Raw genomic sequence first — 24,016 nt, 5'->3', positions numbered from 1 at the left:
CAATTAGATATAAATCTAGTGATGTTGACATGAATCAAGAAGCACTCTGGCCCTTCTCATAGTCCTGAGTCCCAGGAAAGGGTTATTCCATCTGTTGAGATGCCAGGTGTGCTAGCAGGAACATGGACCTTCTGCATATGTACAATGAGCAAAGAAAAGCTTCTCTTCATAGGATTGTAAAGTCACAAAATCACAGAACCCCGGACTGGTTTCGGTGGGAAGGAACCTCAAAGTCCATCTATTCCCACTCCCTGCCATGGGCAGGGACACCCTTCACTAGGCCAGGTTGCCCAAAGCTTCATCCAACTTGCCCTTGAACCCTGCCAGAGATCCAGGGGCAGCCATAGATTCTCTGGGCACCCTGTGCCAGGCCACCCCCACCTTTACAGTGAATAATTTCTTCCTTATATCTAGAACAAATCTACCCTCCTTTAGTTTAAACCCATTCCCCCTTTTCCTATTACTCCCTGCCCATGTCACCAGTCCTTCCATCTTTCCTGTAGCCCCTTCAGGTACTAGAAGGCTGCTATAAGATCTCCCTGGAGCCTTCTCTTCTTCTGTTTTCACTCATGCTATGGAGACAATAGAAATAAAGAAGTTAATACCAGAAAGTAAATTATATGAAGCACACTCTTCCAACCAGGAGATGCTTATTATATGTAACAGACAGACTTTCTAGATATTATTGATCATGAGATCTATAAGGATTGTAGTCTAAATCCCAGTGCCTTTGACCTAAGGAGGTAAAGGGATGCATGATTTAAGCCCAGAAGCTGAATCCAAATTTGCTAACAAAGATCTTTTGATTTGTGTACAGGAAGATGCTTTATAGGGGTACAGAGGGTCTTCAGGACAGGAATCCTGCTCAGAGCTTTACTTGGTGAGGCAATAGACCTTTGAAGCAACAACAGAATGGCAGAAACACTTCTGATGTCCGTAACACGCTCAGAAATACCACCCCCAAGTGGCTTCTCCAAAAGAAACCTGCAAAGTATTTTAAGTGATTGGTACATCCAACATAGTCTGGAAAGCTGTGATTTACATCGGCAGGATCTATACCCACAGTGAGCAGAAAATCCAGTTGTCTGTTTCCAGACTGTGAGAAGGACTCATTTCCTTCAATTTTAAATCTGCGTCTGCCTTAGTTACTCACCACACCCTTCATGTTCACAGGAGAAAGTAGGAGCTCCTTGTGGGTGACTCATCTGCTGGAGAATGAGATGAATCATGAAGAAGAAGGGCTTCCATTTCCCTTCATGAGCTGTGAAGGATATCAAGATCAGTAGTTCATTTGATAGATACCGACCTTGCAGACGTTTACATTTGATCTCAGATATCTTTTTCATCCATGACATCACAGGTTACATATTTGTGTAAGAAAAAGACAACTGTGAGTTTACTCAGCTCTTTGATGCTGCTGCCATAGCTTCTTCCATCTGTGCTTGATGGAGGGCTGGTGACACATGTTTGAGCATAGTTATCTGTGCTTCTGTACTCTCTGCATTTCACCATTCCAGTGCACTAAACTTCATAATCGAAATGCAGCCTATGCAATGGACCCAAAGCTCTGGCTGAGTGCATCCCACCTCCAAAATCTAGATTATATTCAGCATCGAGTTAAATTTCCAGTGTTTTGAACAACCAAAGAGACTGTTTAGCTGGACCACAAGCATATTGTTTGTTGCCCTATGTCTGCCCTCTCCACTGAAATAACTCTAATCCTCATACCCCCCACATCTCCCTATGTCCCCCCTCCTTCATTGTTTGATGTGGAGGTGTTGTTATATGGGTACCTTTCCCTTTCAAATGTACATTCCGCCGTGCACAGAGACCACCATGATGTCAGCGCAGCAAGGAGCATGCTCAGGGAAGGATGAAGCTAGGATTTAAGTATTTTTCCTCAATGCAAAAAATCCAAAATACATAATTGGGGGTGGAAGTTAGATTATTCAAGAAAAGCCAACAAACTGCACGGGAAGCAAAGACATTTTGGAAATAGCCCAGAATCCAGCTGTGGGCTATAAAAGAAAAATGCTTTCAATAAGTGATGACGTAGTGATGGATCAAGGGGCTATGGGAAGGATCAAAGGGTTTAAGGAACATGACAAAAATAGAGCATTTCTAAGTCATTTCTTCTCTCCCTAGGATTATGATTACAACCTTCCTTTTTTTTTTCTTTCCTTTTTTTTTAGTGTTTGCCGGAAAAATTGGCATGGAAGGAGGAGAAGAGGGGACGGATTGTGCTCTCAACCAACTGATAAAACCCTTTTCCACAAGAGCTGAAAATTATCAGCTTCAAGGCCCCACAGATATAATGCCAGTAATCAAAGGATCGCAGAATCACTGACTGGTTTGGGTGGGAAGGGACCTTAATGGCTATCCAGTTCCCACCCTTTGCCATGCACAGGGACACTCTTCACTAGCCCAGGTTGCCCAAATCCCCATCCAACCAGGCCTTGTACCCTGCCAGAGATCCAGGGACAGTCCCAGCTTCTCTCGGTTACCTGAACCCATTCCCCCTTGTCTTATCACTACATCCCCTGATAAACAATCCCTCTCCATCCTTCCTGTAGCCTCTTTAGGTACTGTAAGGCTACATATCTATTCACTTCCCCACAGTAAGATAACACCTGCCCAAAGCAAACATGGAAAAGACATAGAAAGAGAAGGGCAAATAAAAAGGAAAATCGATTATTTCAATAATAGCAGATAGTGTAAAGTCATTTCCACAAGGTCTGTGCAGAGACTACAAACGCTGGGGGAGATATCAGCTTCCCTCTTCACTCTCCTGCACACACACACACACAAAAAAAGCAGAAGAAGAAAACTAAAAGAAGGAAGAAAAATGGATATTTCACATTTTGAATCGAGTAGAGAATCTGAAGAGAGAAACATGATCTTTAACCCCACTAGCACAGATGCAGAGCAAACTGTTCTGCATCTATTAATGTCTTTAAGTATCTTAAGCATGGAATGCAGGGGGAATTAGCCAACCCCTTTTCAGTGGTCTGTGGAGACAGGACAAGGGGCAATGGCTGCAAGTTGGAGCATAGGAAGTTCCGCACCAACATGCGGCAGAACTTTTTCACAGTGAGGGTGAGGGAGCCCTGGGACAGGCTGCCCAGGGGGGTGTGGAGTCTCCTTCTCTGGAGATATTCAAGACCCGTCTGGATGCCTATCTGTGCAATATGTGCTAGGGGTTGGTCCCTTCCAACCCCTACAATTCTGTGATTCTGTGATCTTGTTTGGCACCACCTGATTCATAGATCCTCCTGCTATTGCAGTGGCAGGCAGAGATATGAGAACTATTTGCAAGAGAAACCACATCAGTCTCATCTGGTTTGCCATTTCAAGATAAACCAGATCTGTCACAGGGAGCACAGTTTCCTGAACCTGTTGATAAAACTTGGGATGTTTCAAGCACAGGCTAGAAGATGTCCCTGGAGATGGTCGTGGGAAGCAGACAAGGCCCAGAGCCACTTGAAAAATCTGGGTTAGATACAGACTGCCTCTGACCATCAAAGCTGGCAGGGAAAGTTCAAGGCAGAAGGTCTTTGCCCTTATTGTTTTCTTCTTGGCGTGCTTCCCTGGCAGCTTTGCTCGTAACCCATACCTTGAAGCCTCACTGGTCAATTGTGTAAGTCTGAGGCCCACAAAGAACCCTAGAGATAGTTTTGCCCCCCTACAAAGACAAATTCCATTTGCTCTGGTTTAGCCTTCAAAAATAATTATGGGACTCTGTATCTCCTGTGTTATGCTTTCTCTTCCATAGGAGTTTTTCCCATGTTTTACCCATCCTTTTACTGTGTCACAGCCCCACGCACCAGCAACCCTCACATCTGGCCATCATTTCCTCACCAACTTTATTTGTCTTGTCTTCTGCGGTCTCTCACTCTGCAGAAGACTGTTGTTGAACAAAATCACTTCATCTAAGTCCTCTGGTGGAACCTGCTCATGCTGGGAGTTTCAACAATGTCTGCCATTCCAAGTGATGCACATCTCTCAATTACACCATGAAAATTCTCAAGTTATATGTGTTTTGCTTGTTCAGTTTTGTAACACCACCCACCTAGGCATCAAGCAATGCCTGAGGATGTGCAGTCACCTAAGAGTGCCAATATGAGCCATCTTGAAAACCACTGCACTGTAATGGACAGAGTTGACGCCTCTGTAGCTAGTCACATCTGCCTAGTGTGGGAGTGTCCCAGGAGAGCCAGACATGCATTTTCTGCTCTGCTTCTGAGATGAAATTCACACCTACTTGGGTTACTGGTAGCTTGTTTGAAGCTTGCTGAAGTATATCTCCTTTGCAGTTGTAAGTGGAGCTGTCACCGTCTTGAGATGGTAAGGTTTTCATGACCCAAGTCCATGTGGACCTGAGGAAGATTATGGTTGGTATTAGAGAGGACTAAGTCAGGCCTAGTCTGAGAAGATGCTGTGAGCAGCATCTTCCTTGAATTCAACTACAGACACACTGCCTGAGACCTGCACGCACCGTATGGTGAGACTGAGATGGGACAGGAACCACAGCTGACCTGCTGACCAGGACAGCCCACCCTCTCCTACTTGTCACCAGTATCAGCAACAAAGCAGGCCGCGATCTTACCATGAAAAGCATTGTCATGCTCCCAGCAGTAAAGCTCCCTGAACTTCATTAGGAACAAAAAAAGGGCAGCCAGAGAAAAGCTCTTGGCCCTCTTGTTCCTCTGGTATTTTTAAAAAAGAACAGGCTACAGTCGGAATTGGAGGAAATGGAGCATAAATATCAAACTTTGTTTAGTCTGGGGAAATATCATTTATAATTAGAGATGGGCATCCTGTTGACATGATACAACCTATTTTAAGCATGAGGTGAGCACGTGATCAACCTCTAATCTTTTACAAGTGATTAAAAACTGCCAGTTCATCGCTTCCTGGAGAGTTTCTTTTCTTTATTTTTTTTCTTCTGTGTAATTTCTAAAAAGAAACTGGGCTAACGTCAGCTCAAGATGATGACGCTTATACCAGCAGTGATGTCCTGGAGCATCTCAGTAGTTGGGAGTTTTACTTTCTGTTCATACGCTTCTGCTTGTGTCCGTGCCAGAGCCTGCTCACCTCTCCCATGGAAGAGCGGGTATCCCATGAGACTTGTAGGGGTTGAATCTATGGCAAGACATGGCCTTGGGTTGACCTTGTGTGACCAGTACTGACCTGTGGCCCTTTTCTTGAAGTGAGATTTGCTAATTGCCACATCCTGCTGCACTAGTGTGTAGGTGTGCAGGATTTGTGCATGGCTGGTACTGCCAGAAATTAGTCCTTGTAAGCAGTTTTGAAGGCATGATGCTACATGTCTTCAGGGTGTGGCATCTCTCCTAGTGTCCTAATGTTCTTTTGTGGGGTATGCATTGGTACATCAATGCTGTCAGATAACCTGGCTCCCCACAGTCAACCACATTGTGGGTTAGCTCTCTCATGGGTGCCCTTTCCCACCAAACCAGCTTGTTCCTTCCAAACTGGATGTAGTTCTGGTGTTTCCTTCAGGGCCTGCATCAGGTTTGGCTTCTTCTGGTTCACAAGGTCCTCCTGTACTATCCCCGTGGGCCAGTCCTACATTGTTTCCACATCATTCAAGGCACTCTGAAACGAGAATAACAGTGAAACAATGAACTCAGGTCTGTGGGAACACTGTCCAGAGCTAGATTTCGGAGTGCTACATACCTGGACATAGCCAGCTTGCTCTAGAGAAGGGACAGGTCTGTGTGCATCAGGCCAGGGATAACTCCCTGGGAGAGATATCTTCAGTGGGAGAAATGCAACTGGTGAAGCATCAGCACTCAGGTGTCACAGGGAATCAACTATAGATTGACCCAAGTATTCTGTAGCCCTCACATCAGAGATGGGGGTCTAACAAAAGCAGGATCCGTGGGAATAATTCCTCTGCTTCTGTATCAGTTTGGAAGCTATTGTCAGGAGACTTCTTTTCTGTGATAGGTCATTTTCCTATTAGTTAGCAATGCGCCACTTGGAGAATACAATTGGACCCCTGTCTAAGCAGCAGATCCATGGTCATCCTCCAGGCTTGGCAGCTGTGATGTCAAGTTGGCCATCAGGTTGGCCTGGCACAGTGACAGGAGGGGCTACAATAGATTCTTGTACCTCAGTGAACTCTCTGTCGATAAGTTCTGACCAAATAAGATAGCACAGAGAAAGAGGTGAGTTTCAGCTTGGGTGGGAGGTATACATCAACACATGGATGTTGAGCTCATGCCAAAGCAAACAGTACAGACATATTTACTAGGCATGGTGCCAGAAGATGGAGCGATAGTGGACAGTTAGTTTAGACGTTGCATAGAGGGGGCAAACACAACTTTCAGATCATAAAATGACTCCTTGGTACTGCCCTGCATTGGTTTGGACCACAAATGCACCTTAAAAGTGCTAATCTGATGACATGAATAAGGTTTTGGGACAGCTGCACACAAGCAAGCTTCCCCATAGGGTCTGCTTCTGTTGCAGAGACAAGTCAATGAGAGATCTTTTAGTTTTTAACTGTTAAGCTGCTTGGCCTTTACTAAATATACGTGTGCAGCTACACATGTACCCTGGCAGTAGCTATCACAGTAGTAGAATCATTATCATTTACTTCTTCATCATTATGTACATGTTGCTATTACATTTACGATCACAGTTATATACTTATTGCAACAACATGTGCAAAATGTATTTACTGCAATATTTAATGAACCACGTCCTTCACATCTGCTGACATTTTTGTCTTGACTCTCCCAATATGCTGAAGTCACTCTGACTCACAGGAGCTGGTGTGCTATAGAAAACGAACAGTAACCTGTTGCAGAGAAGCAAAAGCTGGGAGCCATCATCATTCTGTTTAGCAGAATCCATAAAGCTGCTTGGCACATGGTATAAAATGATGTGCCTTTTATCTGATTTTAACAAGCAAATCCCAGAAAGTGGGATGGAATTTATGTTGCCCAGGAGAAGGGAGTCAGCACCCCATAATTTTGGTGAAAATCATTGCCCATCACTGCACATCACAGTGTAAAGCAAGGAAGACACAGGATGCTGAAGCCAAACCTCTCTGAGCAGGAGGTCACTTGAAGGAGGTGCTCCTCAGGCACTTAGGGAAGAAGGCAAGAGGTCTGCAGCAGTCCTCAGTGCCTGTGGGAGCTGCTTGGTGGGGTGGCCCAGGGAGATTGGGCTCTGGGCTCATCACTATAAGGACATTGAGGTCCTGGAGCGAGTCCAGAGAAGGACAACCAGGCTGTTGAAGGGGCTGGAGGGCAAATCGTACGAGGAGCAGCTGAGGGAGCTGGAGGTGTTCAGCATGGAGAAGAGGAGGCTGAGGGGAGACCTCCTCACTGCCTACAATGGCCTGAAGGGAGAGTGTAGAGAGGTGGGCGATGGTCTCTTCAGCCAGGGGTCAGGAGATAGGACAAGGGGAAATGGCCTCAAGCTGTGCCAGGGCAGGGTCAGCTCGGATGTGAGGAAAAAGTTCTTCCCTGAAAGAGTTGTGGGGATATGAAACAGGCTGCCCAGAGAAGGGGTTGAGTCACCATCCCTGGATGTGTTTAAAAAAGGGTAGATGAGGTACTTAGGGATATGGTTCAGCATCGGACAGGAACGGTTGGACTCAATGACCTTAAAGGTCTTTTCCAACCTTGTGATTCTGTGAAGCCAAGGCTCTGTTTGGTCCTGAGATGCCCACTGGAAAATGGCCATCCATTCCAGAAGTCCAGGTGGAAAATTGCCATCAGAGGTTTGCAGTCCTGCAAGTTACCACTTGGAGGTAGTGGACACCTGCCCAGGTATCTAAGCAGAGTAAGATGGACAATGTGTAGGTCTCCCACCAATTTACCTGAAAGCAATGTTTCTGAAGTAAAATGGAGCTTCATGCCTCAGGAAAAGAAACAAAAAACCCCATCCCATTGCTGCTTTTATAAGGCATTTATGTTATTACTTATTCAAGCGTTAAATTGAATTTACCCTTTCCCCCAAGGGTGCATTTGGCCTCCCACTGCTGTGCCACAGAGACACACACCTGAGCTTTTGGGACACCAACAAATGCTCCATGTTTTCCATATCCCCTCCAATATACCCGTTTCCTGCACACCCCATCCCACACAGACTTGAAGCTTAGGGTCTGCAGACAGATTTACCCCAGCCCCAGCCACTTCTGCCCCCCAGAACCCGCAGGTCCATGTGGCTGAGAGCACACGCTCACATCTGTGGGACAGGCACGGCAAACTTCAGAGGCAGGCGCACGTCCCCGAAGCACGGGGAGGGGATTTTTTGTGGTATTCACAGACTGTTTCATGTGTCGATACGAGAGGAGTGTAATTACCAGCTGAGGAACTGCAGGAAATAAGCCAAGGTTGAGTGAACGAAATGGAAAATAAAGAGAAGTGCAGAGGACACACACATTTTAAAACTATTACGGAGGTATGTATTCACGTGCTCATGGGAGCCTGGGAATATATAAGAGCTCATGACTGCGAAGGAATGAATTCAAGGACCAGTCTATGGGGAGTATTTTTTTTCCCTGTGACTTCAAACTTCTCTCGGAGCTCGCAGAGTTTTAGTCAGCTGGCATGCAACAGAGGTACGACTTCCCCAAGGAAACTCTTCCTCGGCTCGTGCTGGAAAGGCTGCTGGGAGAGTCCGGGAGGCAGAAGGCTGCAAGCAGAGGCAAAACCTCTTCCTCCTCCTCCTCCTCCTCCTCCTCCTCCTCCAGCCACAGAGCAGGTACGTGGAGACGCGTGTGAAACCGGGAGCCTGCTGGAAAGTTGAGCATTTGACTGCGGGAGAGACGGGGGCTCTGGTGTCTTAGAGCTGCAGCCTTTAAAAATAACACAGATGAGGAAGGTACTGTATAAATAAAATACGCTGTGTTTATGAATAGGCTGAGGAACTGGCTAAACACACTGTGTAGATGGTTCTATCCACACAGCTGTATATTTAATCCATCAGGGACTTGCACTGCAGAGAGTTAGATCTTTTATGTTAAGGAGGCACCGGTTAGTTTATAACAATACAGTTGTCATATTGCCTGTTTTGCTATTATTCTCTGTGTTTACAGTGATGGAAGATGGGGAGACTTTTTTTTCTTATTTATGTTTTTAAATTTTTTTTAGTTGTTGGTTTTGTTCCTTTCTTTCTTCACAGGACTCTAGTCTATTTATGGTGTTACTGCATTATAGCACTCTGAACCAGGAGTGCTGCAGAGATCAGCATTGTGTGCTGATCAAACGCTGCTCGCCCAGCTCTCTGACACTGAATCCTAATATAGCCTTGGGCAAATCACAGAGTCCCCGGGTACCAGGGGCAAAATGCCGTTCAGTTCCTCTGCTCTTCTTACTATCATCAGAGCTGTCATTGAGCTCTCCCTGTCGGAGCACGAGGTGTGAGATGGCAGAGTTGTTTTTCTGCTCCCAAGATCCTGACAGCTTGAATGTCACCTTGGGTGAATGATGACTTACTGATAGCGTTTTGCTGCATCTGGACTGTGATCATGAGGAATTAATGTTTAGGTGGCATTTGGAATCAGTAAAGTTTTAGGAAATCCTAGTTTATATGAAAGTCAAAGATAATTTTCTAAAGCTGTGGTATTTTTGGTAAAAGTGCAAATATGTTTCCCTTGCACAGAAACCAAAGTTTGGACTCCCACAATAGTGGAGATTTGGTTTTGTTTTATTTACTAAGGTGTAGTGACTTCAACTTTAAAATCATCTTGTTACTCTAGTATGCTGAAAACAAATTCAGTAATGAAAATCACAATCAGCTTTCTCTTTTTAAAGCGGATGGTTACAGCTCAGTGACTGTATCAGTGCTTGGCCTTTTACTAATACAGTGATGGATGGATTCAAATGGGGTGTTGGTATCATCGCGCCGATCAAATCTATCGGGAATAAATTTCCTCACTTCATTTTATCTCCTGTTGAATCATATGAATTCAGTACACCTTTTCTCACACATGGACACCACTGTCAGTAAAAGAAAAACTACTGAATTGAAACATGATTTTTCTCTCTTTTTTGCTGCATTTAGATTAAAGATGGTGAAAAAAAAATATGGTTTGGTTCCTGAATTTAAGTTTCTCCAGGAATTTCATTCTTCAGGGAGAGTATTTCACATTCAGATTGTTTAAGCTGCAAATGTGTGTCACACTTTGTTGATGGAAGTGTTTTAATTTTCCCATCTGCTGTCCCTTTGCCCAGCTCCTTGCTCACAAATTCTCCAGGCAGGTGGGTTTCAGGCAATTCTCATTCATTTACATTTTCTTTCCTGGAGAGAGGAGAAGAAAAATAGGTGAACAAAATTGGGGAAGAGGCTCAATCATCTGTGTCCTACTAGTCAGAAACATTACTGTTTGGTGGGGAAGTGCTATTGGTTGAACACCTGATAGAGATGCACATGGAAAAAGGACAGAGAAAGAAGGAAGTCAGGAGCTCAGCAGCTTCAAAAGACAGGATAAGTCCCTGTTGGGTCTGCAGGAGATGTAGGACTCCTTATTTTGATATGTGGACTTCACACTTGAGGTGCAGGTGTCTGCATCCACCCATGAGAGACCAAGCAGAGTGCAGAAGGCACGAGCAAACCAAACTAGGAGAAGATGCTCCTGGAGATGCAGGGTCTCAGGAGCTGAAACTGTGCCTCCTTCTCAAAGGCTGTGGCTGAGGATGGCATGGGCTATTTATTTTTTAACAGCATTAATGTTGTCTCCAGCTCCCTGGTGGGATGAATCACCAGGGAGCTATTCCAGTCGAATGGGAGCAAGATTCGTCCCATTCCTGCCCTGGCAGTTCAGACCTGCTTTCTAAGGCGGGAGCTTGTTTTATTTACTTCTCTGGAGAGTTTGATTCATATGGCTTGACACGGGCCTCAACCCAAAAGCAGCAGCGTTATGGATGGACAGACTCCAAAAGGTCCGGAGGTTCGAGACACATAACTGTCAAGACATACTCTTGTTTTTTTCTGAAACCCTTGGGAACCTGCAGCAGATTACAGACTGGCTCATGAGAGCCAGCACCTGCGGTTTGCTTTTCCTCCCTGCTCTGGGCCATGCTGGGAAGAGGATTTAGAGGAGTGGAGAGGTCTGATGAGGTGCCCCCGGCTTCGGGTGATGTGAAGTCCTGCTGATGTTGGCGCAAAAAGAGCAGGCTAAAGAGGACACAGGGAAATTGGGATAAGGCTTGATGAGTAGGATTGGACAGACTTTGCTGTTTTGTACAAGTTTGATACTCCGATCTGTCTGATGGAGACCCTTGGTCTGCAGACATGGTCACCAAGCACACACCACACTAATATTTCAGCAACACTTTACAGTTTAAACTGATGGGTAACCCAAAACACAAAAATACTGAAAATTAGAAGTCAGCCAAACACTTCAGAGTCTTTGAAACTATTTGCTGTCAGATCCCCTTTAGTAAAGGGCAAAGATGGTAAGGACAGCACTGGTCCTTCCCAGCGTGGTTGGTGTTCTCTGAGGCTGTGGTTTTAATGAAGCAAAGTCCTAGGCAGCAGAATCAGTGCATGCCCTTCCCTCCTGCTTTGGCATTTGTTTCTGTCCAGGCTCTTCTTCACAGTTCAGCTGGCACAGATGCTTGGTAAAACAGATTGAGAAGCAGAGATGGCTTTTTAAAAAGCACCACTGACCAAAACATGTTATTTTTACCTCTGCAAATCCAAACTTCCCAAAGTACCCTGAACATCCAGGTGTAGGAAAATGTGAAACTGCAGCCATCAAGGGCACTCACTCATCTTCGTTACAGGCATGATATCTGTATTCCATCTCCCAATCAAATCAAAATATCATACTTTAAAAAAAAGTATTTTTATTTTCTTGAAAACCTCAAGTATTCGAGATTTTCTTGCAAAAGTGTCTGAGCATTGCAAGAGCTATTGCATGGTGCTGACAAGGCAAACTTTAACCCAAGCATCCAAAAGGCATTTAAAACTCTGGATATCACAGCGGTCCCCAGCTTTCCTGCTTACCCCAAGGGGAATTGCAGATGGAGGGCTTGACTCTAGGGAAAGTGACAGAGGGATTGAGTGTGAAACAGTGCTGCAGCCAGCTCTGACCAAGGGAAGCTCAAGGAAAATGACCAAAATTAGCCTGGTGAGAGCCGAGTCGAGGAGAACCTCCCCAGTGCTGTGATAATCCCACTGTCAGACTGTTCTCCTGAAAGCTAAACATGGATTTCCCTATCCATTGTACATAACCATGCCTTCTCCTGCTCACTTCTCCTGACGCTTCTTCATAGCAGTAATGCCTCTTATTTCAGGGATGCAAAGCAAACAAAACACTAAGAGTCCAGCTCTTCTGGTGCAGCATTTCAGCTATGGGAAAAGCACATTGCAACGGTTCAGGCTTGAGAGGTTAGGAGAAAGTGAGGGGGAAATCTCTTGTCAAGGTGGGTTTTCCGGGAGAGGGACTAAATTAGCAAAAGGAAGCGAGGAGAAAAGAAATTAGACAGCTGCTCCAGCCCTAGAGGGCAGCACAAAATTATAAATAAAAAGCTGAACTTCCAGGCAATCTGAAATCACACCACAGAAAAGCACCCCTTTCGCACTGGGAATTTTTCCTAGCAGATCCTGTAGATTCAGCACTGTGAACTCGCTGCCAGAAACTCAGCAGCTCATGCCCGACATTTGGACCCTTCTGCCTCCATAATTCCTGCCTCCAGCCATGAAGACATCGTCAGGACGGGCTTTATATCTATCAGCAGTGGATTAGAAACCTTTACTCCTCAAGTTCTGCTTTCCTAGGGGTGTGGGGAACGATTTGGGTGCAGGGGCAGGAGGCTGCAACTCTCCAGGAATGTAACCCGCGGACACAAAAACCCTAAAGTAAACATGCTGCCTTGCACCACACATGCAGCTAAACAATGGCATCGGCAATGATAACTCACTTATTCCCATGAGCAAACCCACAGCCTGATCTTGACAGTATTCCTGGCAAAAATCCCCCTCGTTTCTCAACGCCTGCCCTGAGCAAGGGATTCAGGATGTCACACAGTAGCTGACTGTCCGGAGCACAGCGGTGGCTAGGACCCAGCAAGAGACCGGGAGAGGAGTCGGGAGGAAGACAAGCAATATAATTTAAAGCAGACACTGTCCCAAATAAGGTTATTTCCCTGAAAATGCCTTCGTTATGAAGTTACGGGTGAGGCTCTTGGTGTCCCAAATGGGTGAACGTGAAGCTGAAGAACAATTTCATCAGTACCTGGACTGAGCTGTTTTTGAAGAGCTGGATATGCTTTTTAAAGACATGATAAGCAGTGTTTGGGGATACAAGAAACCCTTGAAACAAGGTAAATGTGGAGTACTCACTCTTTTTAACCCTGAAGGCTCTAACGTGGCAGAGAAAAGGCTTGTGTGGAAAAAAAAGGATCAGACCCAGGGGAATTTGGTTTGTGCTTTTTGTATTCTCTCGTTCTTAAACTCTCTTTGGCACAGGAGAACATGTCTGTTAATTGTCTCAGCAGCAACAAAAATTACCTTTGGGGGAAATCTGGAAGGTGCTGCTGCTAGCTACAAGCAGTATCTATGAAGCGGTTTCAGGGTTTGTATTGTAACAGTGATGGAGGCAAATGTTGTTCTTCAGTGGGAAGTGGGCAAACTGGGATTAAACCCCATTTCTTCCATGGTTTCAAATGTGTCTTGGGAAAAATCACTGCTCTTCTCTGCCTTTGTCCTCCCATCCGATCAGTAGATATGCTGCCTCTTTTGGGTACCATGTTTTTTCTAGGTGCTAAATTATGTGACTCAGTAAGATTCTTTGTGGATGTTGCTCTCTGAAATCACCTGGGTTTCTCAGCTGGGGAGGGCGATGGGTTTTATGTATCATGATGTAAAGCCGTGACACTAAATGTGGTTCAGAGTCCCACCCTGAGGTATGCTGGGATTTTTATCACAGCTGCCAGTGGGAGCAAACAGATACCAAGCACAAAGTGGCTTAAACTCTGGGAAAGCCTCAGAGCAATAAAAGCTCCTTTAGGTCAAATTGCTGCTACTGCTGCTCCCAGGATGATTTTGTAAGCTGTGGTTACAGGCACCAGTGCCAGCATGCAGGATTTAGTGGTAATGCTCACTGACACCAGGGCAATGGGGATCCTGCGAGCCCTGAGCTCTGCATTGGGATGGGGTGGTGGGCATCTGAGACCTGCCCAGAGGGCAGATAGGAGGGGGGTGCGGTGCTGTGTCATGTTCGGTGTTTCTAAGGAGGGTCTAAAGGTTGTCCAGAGAAAAGCTAGGCAGGGAAAAGCTCCTCAACTGGACAGATGAACTGAAAATAGCCTATTGGAAGAGACCACCACATCCTAGTGCTTCAGGGTTTCACAGCCGCCTTAGAAGCAGCTTGAAGGACAGCATCCTTCAAGCTTACTACAGATCTGTCCTGCACCACAAGCCATTAAATCGTGGGTTTGTGTTCAAATACATCAATTTCCTAGTTGCTTTATGAGCTTACAATGTAGGGACTTTCAAAGCATGTAAAGACCCTGGATTGTGTTTGGGTTGTTATTTAAGAAGCAAGGGAACCATTCCTTGCACTCGCAGTGTGATGATAAAAGGCATCTCAGACCGCACAGTGTCCATTAGGGTGGTGCCCTTTCGTGAGTAATATCCATGGAGATTTCATCAGCTTAATTTATTTGATTTAAACAGAAACAATTTCCGTTCGAGGGCTCTGAGTAAATCCTTGTAATCATCAGTATGTTTCTCTGTTCTCTCAGTTCCAGCAAGCTAACACTCCTTAGAGGAGGCACCCATTCCTCTAATCCTGGGGAATGAGGAACAGAGGGGGGATGATAGAGATTGTCTGGATGGTGGCATCCTTCAATGAAATACTTTCAGTGTATTACATACAATAATTTAAAGGGTCAAGAATGAACATCCCTGGTCTTGTTATAGATGGGGGGAATAGACTTCTGATCCTGCTGTTGAGCCCCAAAGACAAACTCCAAGCTCTTTCATATTGGGGTTCCAGGTCATCATACATCTCTAGTTGTTTTCCTGAACTGGAAGGAATGTGCAATCAGAAAATAGAGTAACTGTGGTCTAAGTCTCCCCAGTTTCTCTCTTTCTATCACATGTATTTTTTCTTAGGTTGGAAAGGGGAGGGATTGGGAGGTTCCCACAGTAGACCTGTTGGCATCGTCATTCAGCAATTGCCATTGCTGTGCAGAAGCATGGCCATCAGATGCATCCCTCAAACAGTGACTAAGTGGAGGGATCTCCACCAGCTGGGAAAGATCCCATCTCCTGTTTCCAGGCTCCTGATGCTCAGTGGGTGGAAGCCGCTGAGTAACAGTATACTGATGTCGGGGTTTGGCAGCATGTGTGCATGGGATTGGCAAGCATTTGGAGCTTGCCAGATACAGGCTTGCTTTGGGAAAGACCTAAAAGCAGTGCTAGCTAAGCACTGCTGTGTGGCTTCCAGCTGGGGGCTGGCGTATGTCTCACTGGCTCTGGATGGGGGCAGGACCAGCTCAGCTCTGCCTGCAAGAAGCCATACAAATTCAGATTTGGCATCTTTGCAACAAAGGCTGCTATAAAGAACTGATATCTAGAGCTCATGCCAGTAGTAACCATAGCCAGAGACTCATTAGTGTCCATCTAAGAAAGTGCTGCTTGAAGGACAAATGCTTTCTCCTTTATATTTTTCTACCATTGCCCAGTGACATGCCTCCCAACATTATTAACTCATTTTGCTTTCATTTCTATGCTCTTTTCTGGATTGCTTTCCAAACAAAGTCCAATGACTACTTCATTTCACACAAATCTGTTCCATTTGTCTCCTTGCAAGGCATCTGCTTTCAAATGTATTTAAAAGTTTGACCATACCTGGGATGTATAAAATGGAAAACTAAGACTTGGACAAAAGTTGTCAGTCCATTCCTTAAGCTGCTTATATTAACTCAGGAAATCTGAATGAGTGTGTAGAAGTTCTTTGGTACTCTGGGATGAGAGGAATAGAAATTATCGTGGATGGAAATGGCAACTGTTCCCAACACTTGTTATTTCTGAGTGGCATTTGTTCCCTATGCTCAGGGCTTGGCATCCCAAAGCTCCATCCCAGTTGAAAGCACCTGAGCTTCCTCTATGGAGAGAATTAGTGTAACTCAGTCTTCAGTGGCTGACTATCTCCATGATGCCAGACACACAGATACTTGAGCATCTGGACTTCATGGGGTGGCCTGTGTATTATCTAGGTAGCAGCTGAAGTCACACCAAGGCAATCCCATGAAATGCCTTGGATCTTCCTTTGTGAATCTCTCAATTTCACACCAGGCATGGAAATGCACATAGGTAGGTCATAAGTGACATAGGTTCAGAGATGGGTTAATTTCTTGCACTGCATGTGTGCTTCCTCTCCATGTTAGATGATGACCTGCCATGTCACATTCAAAATTTAACTATAATTCCTTTCTCCCACAGAACCATGAAAGTGTACATCATCTTCTTCCTGGCAGTGGTGAACAGAGGAACCTCTAACTATCCGCCCACAGAGGGCATAGCCTGTGAAATGGTAAGGCTGTCTCCTTTTTCATGCCCTTTGAGATCCTGGATGAGGTTGGGACCCCCTTGTTACAGGCACCATGTAAATAACTGGTCTCTGAGAAGGGAACACCCCCCCAGGACCAGGCTCTGGTGATGGCAGAGGTGGGTTTGCTGGGTTAGTGGATGCTCAGCAGGCTGTTCTCAGGCTCTCTTCAATAGCACATAAAGGGGGGGCAGGGGGCCAGAAAGAACAGACACTGTCCCCATTTTTTTTCCTAAGGGGGGGCTGCTTAAAAGCAACTTGACCTGATTTCCCCAGGACTGTACAGAACATCTGTGGCTGAGACAGTGAAAGAACTTAGACCTAAAATCAACTCCTTTATATCAGGCCTGAGTTCTTTGTACTTTAAATAAAGCATTTTCTGTGAAATATATCTAAACCAGCCCTTTTGCAGTAACGGGGAGACTGACCTCCTCTGCCCTGACACAACATTGCTGCCAGGGCAGTTATACCTGACTTCTGCTGGAGGTTAAAAAAGTGAAAAAGCCTCCTATTCCTGTAAAAAAATTAGTCCTCAAAACTTTGCAAGCAGCTGGTACACTATTATAAATGTCACTCGTAGCTAAACTCGCTTCTTTCCCTATCCCAGTGCTTCTGACTGCAACAGGCTATTTAAAAATACTTCTCTTTTAAAAAAAAAAAAAAACAACAAAAAAACAAAACACACCAAAACACATTGAAGCTGTTCAGCACAAATCCTCAAGAATTTCCAAAATAGGGAAAAAAATTAATTTCCTAGCTGTACACATCTCCCTTATGGGACTCATTCCACTCCTGCCCACCCTGCCGTATTGCTACACTTCCTGAATTCCAGAGAAATGAAGACCTAATATATATAAAAAGATCTTGGGAAGGTGGCTGGGTAGCTCAATTCATTGGCTGGAGAGGGAAGACTGATGAAGCCACTGTAAACAGCGTGGGTCCCATGTATCACAGTCATATGAAGGCTCTGTGAACCAAGCAATAATCCAAGCAGATTTGCCCAGTCCCATTTCTTGATGGGTCACAGATCAGGCTGACTGCTGGGAAGTAAACACATGCTCATTTCCACCACTCCACTGCAAACTGTTTCCATCAAGACGACAACAGAGTCTTGGAGGATAGAAGTTGGAAGGCACCTCTGGAGATCATCTAGTCCAACCCACCTTCCAGAGCAGGATCACCTCAAGCAGGCTGCACAGGACAGTGTCCAGGCAGGTCCTGAATGTCTACAGAGATGAAGACTCCCCAACCTCTCTAGGCAGCCTGTCCCAGTGCTCTGCCACCTTCAAAGTAAAGAAGTTCCTCCTCAAGTTTAGGTGGAACTTCCTGTCTTCAACTTCATGATCTTTGTCCCTTGTCCTGTCACTGGGCACCACTGAAAAAAGACTGACCCCATCCTCCTGGCACCCACCCCCCAAGTAGCATTGATACCACCCTCTTCCCCCTGTCTTCTCTTGCCTGGGCTAAAAAGTCTCTAGTCCCTCAGCTTCTCATCATAAGAGAAGTGTTCCAGTCCCCTCATCATCTCCATAGCCCTTTTTTGTACACTCTCCAGTAACTCCCTGTCCTTCTTGAACTGGGGAGTTCAACACTACACACAGTATTCCAGATGAGGCCTCACCAGGGCAGAACACAGAGGGGAAGAGAACCTCCCTTGACCTGCTGGCCACACTTTTCTTGATTCACCCCAGGATGCCATTGGCTTTCTTGGCCAGGAGGGCACATTACTGGCTCATGATATTCCTGTTGTCCACCAGGACTCCCAGGGCGTTTTCCACAGAACTGCTTCCCAACAGGTCAGCCAAGGGTCTACACAATGAGGCTTGGATAAATTCAGCCCTGGCAGAAAACACAGCACAGTCAAGGGCTGGGATGCTCATCTGGAATAAATTAACACCTCTGCATCGTTAATGGCAATGTTGCTGTTCTTCCTTTGCTGGACGTTTGGTCCAATGGAAGGAAGAGGGTGTAAATCGAATAACAGCTTAAAGAAAGAGGGAGCTACTGGATTAGCTGACAGGCCCACTGAGAGTCCTGCTTACCTCACATATTTTTCATCATAGCCTCACTGTTTTACGTTACTTTCCCTGCAGTGACACCTTCAGAATAGCAAAGGCTCAGAAATGGAAACTTTAATCCCAAATTTTGTGGGAGAGGCATGAGTCAGAAACCTGTGCCCCTCTCTGACTCAGTGCTGATGTTCCTGCCATTTAATCCAAGTCTTGTAAAAGAGGTTTTAAGAAATAAATGGTCCTTGCTGCAGGAGTGAGCTGCACTGATTTTACGAGTTATATATCTACATGCTTTTGAGACAAGAAGACACAGCTCCAGTGTGAGGAGGTTCTTCCTAACTCTTGCTGCCTTCCAAGGAGAGGGGCTTTAACTAGGTCATGTTTTACTTCCAAAAGAAAGATATTTCTGCACCTTACATGTGCATAACTGGTTATCATAGGGCAGTTATCACGTGATACCTGGGCAAATGCTAAGGTTTGGTTGTGTAGCTGAGCCCCTCTGCCTGGACAGCTCTTCTAGACAGTGGGCATGGACACCATGCAAGTCAGAGCAAAGTGGCTCCAGCTCAGATTCTTTGTTCAAATACTTATGAGCGGACACAGGACAACACAAGTGGAGGCTTGGATCCAGCTCCTGTGTTTGTAGGGTTCTCATTGATGTGGGTGATAACTTCCACCCAGTATTAAGCAGAGAAGAACTGGAGTCAGAATCCAAATGATGCTCAGCTTTTGAGCTGTTGGTTTATTTTTTCACCAGCACCTGAATGGAAACAAACACTGAAGAGACCAAATGCTCCCCACCTTACAGTATTTCTTGCCAACAGACTACAAACTGGTGGCAGTACAGGCAGAGATAATAAAGGCAGAACCTGAGACCGGCAAAAACCTTTTCCAGCCTCAGGCTGCCAAGTCACTGGGCTGTGGGGTGGGATTAGGGGAGATACATGCAGAACAGATGCTGTTTGCTCCATCCCACTGAGACATACTTCATCTTTTCTTCCTAGTGGTGATGAGAATGAAATTCATGCATTTTGAGCCTGGGGGGAGAAAGATGGTGCAGAACAGACTAGATAAGAAATTTAGTGAGGATCAAAATAGTCAGTGAAAAGGAATGAAAGGTTTTTTTTTTTTTTTTAAATGGGAGGGTAAATGTTATAGGAACAAATAGCAGAGAGTGGGAGGTATAGATGTTATCAGTCCCTTTTATCACTGGGAGGTTTCAGTGGATGCAGATTAAAGTCCCAGTCCTGCAAGATACTTGGTGAACTGTGACTGACCTCTCTCCCATCTACTTGAGTGAGAACCAGCTGGCTGGCATCAACGGGAGTTGGATCAGGACTTTGCTAAGATGCTGGGTGCCCAGAGGGAGTGGAGGGTGCTCAACACTTGTTGAGGTTGGGCTCAAAGTGTGGGAAGAAACCTGGTATCTGCCCTAGGCTACGAAGTGGCTGCTGCTCTTTCAGTCTGGATTTTTGCATTCTTCTGGCTTCTCCCTCTTCCACAAAATGAAGAAGAGGAGACTTCCTGCTCTGTTACTTGGGCCTCAGAGCTATGCCCTACTCTGAGCACATTTTAGCTTGAAATAAGCAATTCTACAGGCTTTGCAGGAAAGAAATATTGCCAGAATCCAGAAAATTCCCTTCTCCATTATTTTGTTTAGCTGCAGGAAATTTGAGTGAGTTGCAGGGAATAAAGGTGGGGATTCATGTTTCAATAGGCCATTTACTTGGGATCTTTAAGAAAGATGTGTCATGAGAAGACCGGGGAGCAGCCTGTGTATATCCAGAGTTTGGATGAGCACTCACACTTCTGTAGCACATTTTTGTGTGGTCTCCAAATCTCACATGATGTAAAAGAGATTCACAAAATGCTGACTATTGCCCCACTTCTCCTAAACAGTCCTGCCACTTCATTCACCTAAAAGTTCACATGAAACAGCTGGGGTTTTAAAGTATTTTTTTGACTTTCAGTGTTTCTTTAATGTCTGAAAAGCTTTGCGTCATGGAATCTGGATTCTGCTTCTCCACAGAAGTTAAAATTCAACTTTTTTTTTTTCCCTCTTTCTTTTCTTTCTCATCTTTCTGCAACAGTACATGACCCAGTCACCCGAATACACTCATAACAAGAGTTTTCCTCCAGTAAATTAAATGCTGCCTAAGCCATTCGCATTCCACTTCCTCCCGCTGCCGTATGTTCTCCTTAATAGCAAAACACAGCTTGACATTTATGCAAGTATGTTCAAGTTTCCAATGTTCCTTGTGACTACACACTCCAATTTTTGCTCTGAACACAGATTCAGTCCTAGCTGCAATTAAACAGATATGCATCTAGATGACTAATTTGACTTTGACACTTGGGGTTTTTCTCCATCTTGCTGCTGAGAACTGAACTGAAAAGACATGATCCTCAGTGCATGCCACAGCTTTTATTTTTCCTCTCAAAAAGCTGGATTTACACAATTTTTCTGTGTTGTGTCATGTGTGGCTTGTGTAAGTGGCTTCATAAGGCATGCTCCTCAAACAAGAAGGGAACTGTTTTCTTAAGAAAAGGATAAATATGGATGGTAAAAGCAGGAGGAGTTTGAAAGTTTGCATCAAAAATGTTTCAGTGGTTGAATAACCCATCTAATTTAAAATGCATTGCTTAACTAAGCCATGGCTAAAGAATGAAGTATCTGAGGGTGTGACTAGGAAGGAGAGATGTGTTTTTTGTGCCATAGGATCCTTATACATTACTCCTTCTCCTTATATGAGACCTGTGCTACTATTAGAGTGGAGCTCTTCTGAGTGCTACTTACTATTGCAAGTACAGTTTGCAGAGTCTAATACAGTGATAAAACTGAGAAAATTAAATATCGGGGGGAAAAAGTGAGGAAACAATGACTGTTTGCAATGGAAAACATCCTTCACTTGGAGCAGTTCAAATGAGCCCAGGAGAAAGGTTTGAAAAGGAAAACATTTAGTAGGTATCACATGCAGATAAAAATCTCTACTGAATGGTCAGAGTAAATAGTGTTTCAGAAGAAGCATTTGCCTGGATGCTGAATATTATTTTCTTTACATTTCATGCAAAGATGTTTTTCGTTTGCCATGTGACAACCCCTTTTCTCTCTTTCTCTGGCAGGCGAACTTGCAGGCATTTTGCCACAACAAAGAACTTCACCAAATCCCTCATGAGCTGTATCGAAATGTAAACAAAATAGATCTGTCTGGAAATCTGATTCAAAGCATCCCTGACACATCGTTATCATTCTACACTTCCCTCCAGTGCCTGGATTTAAGCTCTAACCAGATAAGCTTCATCACGCCTGGAGTCTTTGCACACATGACAAGTTTGCTGGAAATAAATTTAGCCAACAACCACTTATATGAGCTTGCTCAGAATGGGACAGAAGGGATTGGACTTTTACCCAAGGTGGAAATACTGGACTTGTCCCACAACAGTCTCTACAATGGTATGGCTGAGTATTTCATTAAACAAGCTCCAGCACTGCGGTATCTTTCTTTGGCAGACAACAGTATTATAGCTATATCACACAAGATGTTTCAGGGATCTCCCAGTCTTGTGGAGATAGACCTTCAGAGCAATATCATCATGGAAATAGAAGAAGGTGCTTTTGAGACTCTAGTGAACCTTTCCAAACTCAATCTCTCCATGAATTCAATTACTTGCATCTCTGATTTCAACCTCAGGCAGCTGGAGATACTTGACCTTAGCAGGAATAGCATTGAGACCTTCCACACCACAAAGTCAGATGATGAATATAGTTTAAGATGTTTGGATCTGAGTGAAAACAAACTTCTTCACTTCCCAGTCTTCCCCCAGGTAAATAAACTGGTAACTCTGAATTTATCAAAGAATTTAATCCAGCTCACTGCTGAATCCTCTCATAACAAAATGGACTATATGGAAAGTGAATGGCTAGATGCTTCTTTTCATCTTCTCGATCAGAAGCAAACTAGAAACAAAAGTTCTCTTTATTTATCCCAGCTTGTATATTTAGACTTAAGTTATAATGAAATCAAATCTATTCCAGATGAGTTCTTTGAATCAATGTTATCCCTTCACACACTTAATCTCAGTAAAAACTGTCTTCAGGCGTTTTCAGTAACGTATGACAGTGCATTGATCTCCCTAACTGTCCTCGACCTGAGCTACAATGCTTTGCAGAACCTTCTCCTAGATGCCAGCCCGTTGTCAAATTTGAAGGAGCTCTATATTCAAAACAACCATCTTCAAACCCTGCAATTTGATATCTTCTCAAGTCTTCCTAACCTCAGACTGCTTAATCTACAGAGCAATAACATCAGCCTTTGCAGCATGTACTCAGGATTAGCTAAGCAGAGACTCGCTGGAGAGGAAAGTGGCTGTGTATCATTTGTTGACTCTCCTAATCTTCAGTACTTGTACCTAGCCGACAACATGCTGAACATCCTACCAGCATACACTTTCTACAAGACTTCTCTGATTGTCTTGGATCTTTCCATGAACCCGGGACTGAAAATAGAAGTTAAAGCATTGTCAGGACTGGAAAAGTCTCTGGAATATTTGTATTTGCATGGCAATAGCCTGATAGATTTAAATATTGACTTGCCTTCTTTTAGTCACCTTAAACATTTAAACCTCTCTGAAAATCAGCTCAGCTGGCTGCCTAAGTGGTGCAGTGACTCTCCATTGGAAGTTCTGGACCTACGGAACAATAGGTTTAGTACATTACAGAACAGCAATATTCTAGCATTAGAAAATTCCCTTAAAAACTTGTATCTCACTGGGAATCCACTCAACTGCTGTGGAAACATCTGGCTCTCATCAATGATCCAGAACAAAAATGTCGAGATCCCGAATGTGGAGCACTTAATGTGCCAGTACACTCAGAACTTCGGGTACCAGGAAGAAATGCACATTGGGAATATTAGACCAGAAGACTGTGAAAAAGATGATCTGAAGAAAATCAATTTCCTTATTATATTAACATTTGTGTTGATTTTATCTGTGATCATCATTGGCGTGGGTTCATTCTTTTGCTTCCGCAGGCAAAATTTTAGCCATCAGTTTAAAGCGTAGAAACACAAAATGCCTTGAAAACTGAAGAAATCAGGTGCTACACTGCCGGTGTGTAGGAATGAAGGGTAAAATTCTCATCTTTGATTTTTAACTGTGGATTTTAATGTGGTTTGCAAGAGTCCCTCAGCTTCACCTGGACTGCAGGGACTGAAAGGAGAATTTGCTATGTTTTGCACTTGCTTCAGTCACAGGCAGATTTGCTTTAAAAGTTTATACAGTGGTAAAAGAGGCCACTGTAAAGCCCTGCTGTTGTTTGGAGGAATGGGAAATTTAAACCAAAAGCGAAAAAAAGCCTTCTGAGGTCTTGAGAACTTTCCACTAAGCCTAGAGATACTTTGTGATGTCACCCTCACAGAAAGTCTTTATGCAAATTGAGCATTGTGACTGAATCACCTTC

The 24,016-nt window shown here is 44.5% G+C and overlaps 1 protein-coding gene across 1 annotated transcript; it reads left to right on the top strand.

Moving 5' to 3' along the window:
- Positions 1-13,296: 13,296 nt before the first annotated feature.
- Positions 13,297-23,619, top strand: LRRC32 (leucine rich repeat containing 32; the record flags this gene model as incomplete). Its single annotated transcript, XM_084279380.1, has 3 exons — positions 13,297-13,310; positions 16,438-16,528; positions 21,679-23,619. Exons 2-3 carry the CDS (start codon positions 16,442-16,444, stop codon positions 23,617-23,619), a joined length of 2,028 nt encoding a protein of 675 aa, XP_084135506.1. The 5' UTR covers positions 13,297-13,310; positions 16,438-16,441.
- Between the last annotated feature and the right edge of the window lie 397 nt (positions 23,620-24,016).

Source organism: Gallinula chloropus (assembly GCF_964237585.1).
Source record: "Gallinula chloropus genome assembly, chromosome: 1".
Taxonomy (NCBI): Eukaryota; Metazoa; Chordata; class Aves; order Gruiformes; family Rallidae; genus Gallinula; species Gallinula chloropus.
This window is presented reverse-complemented; position numbering and strand designations above follow the sequence as displayed.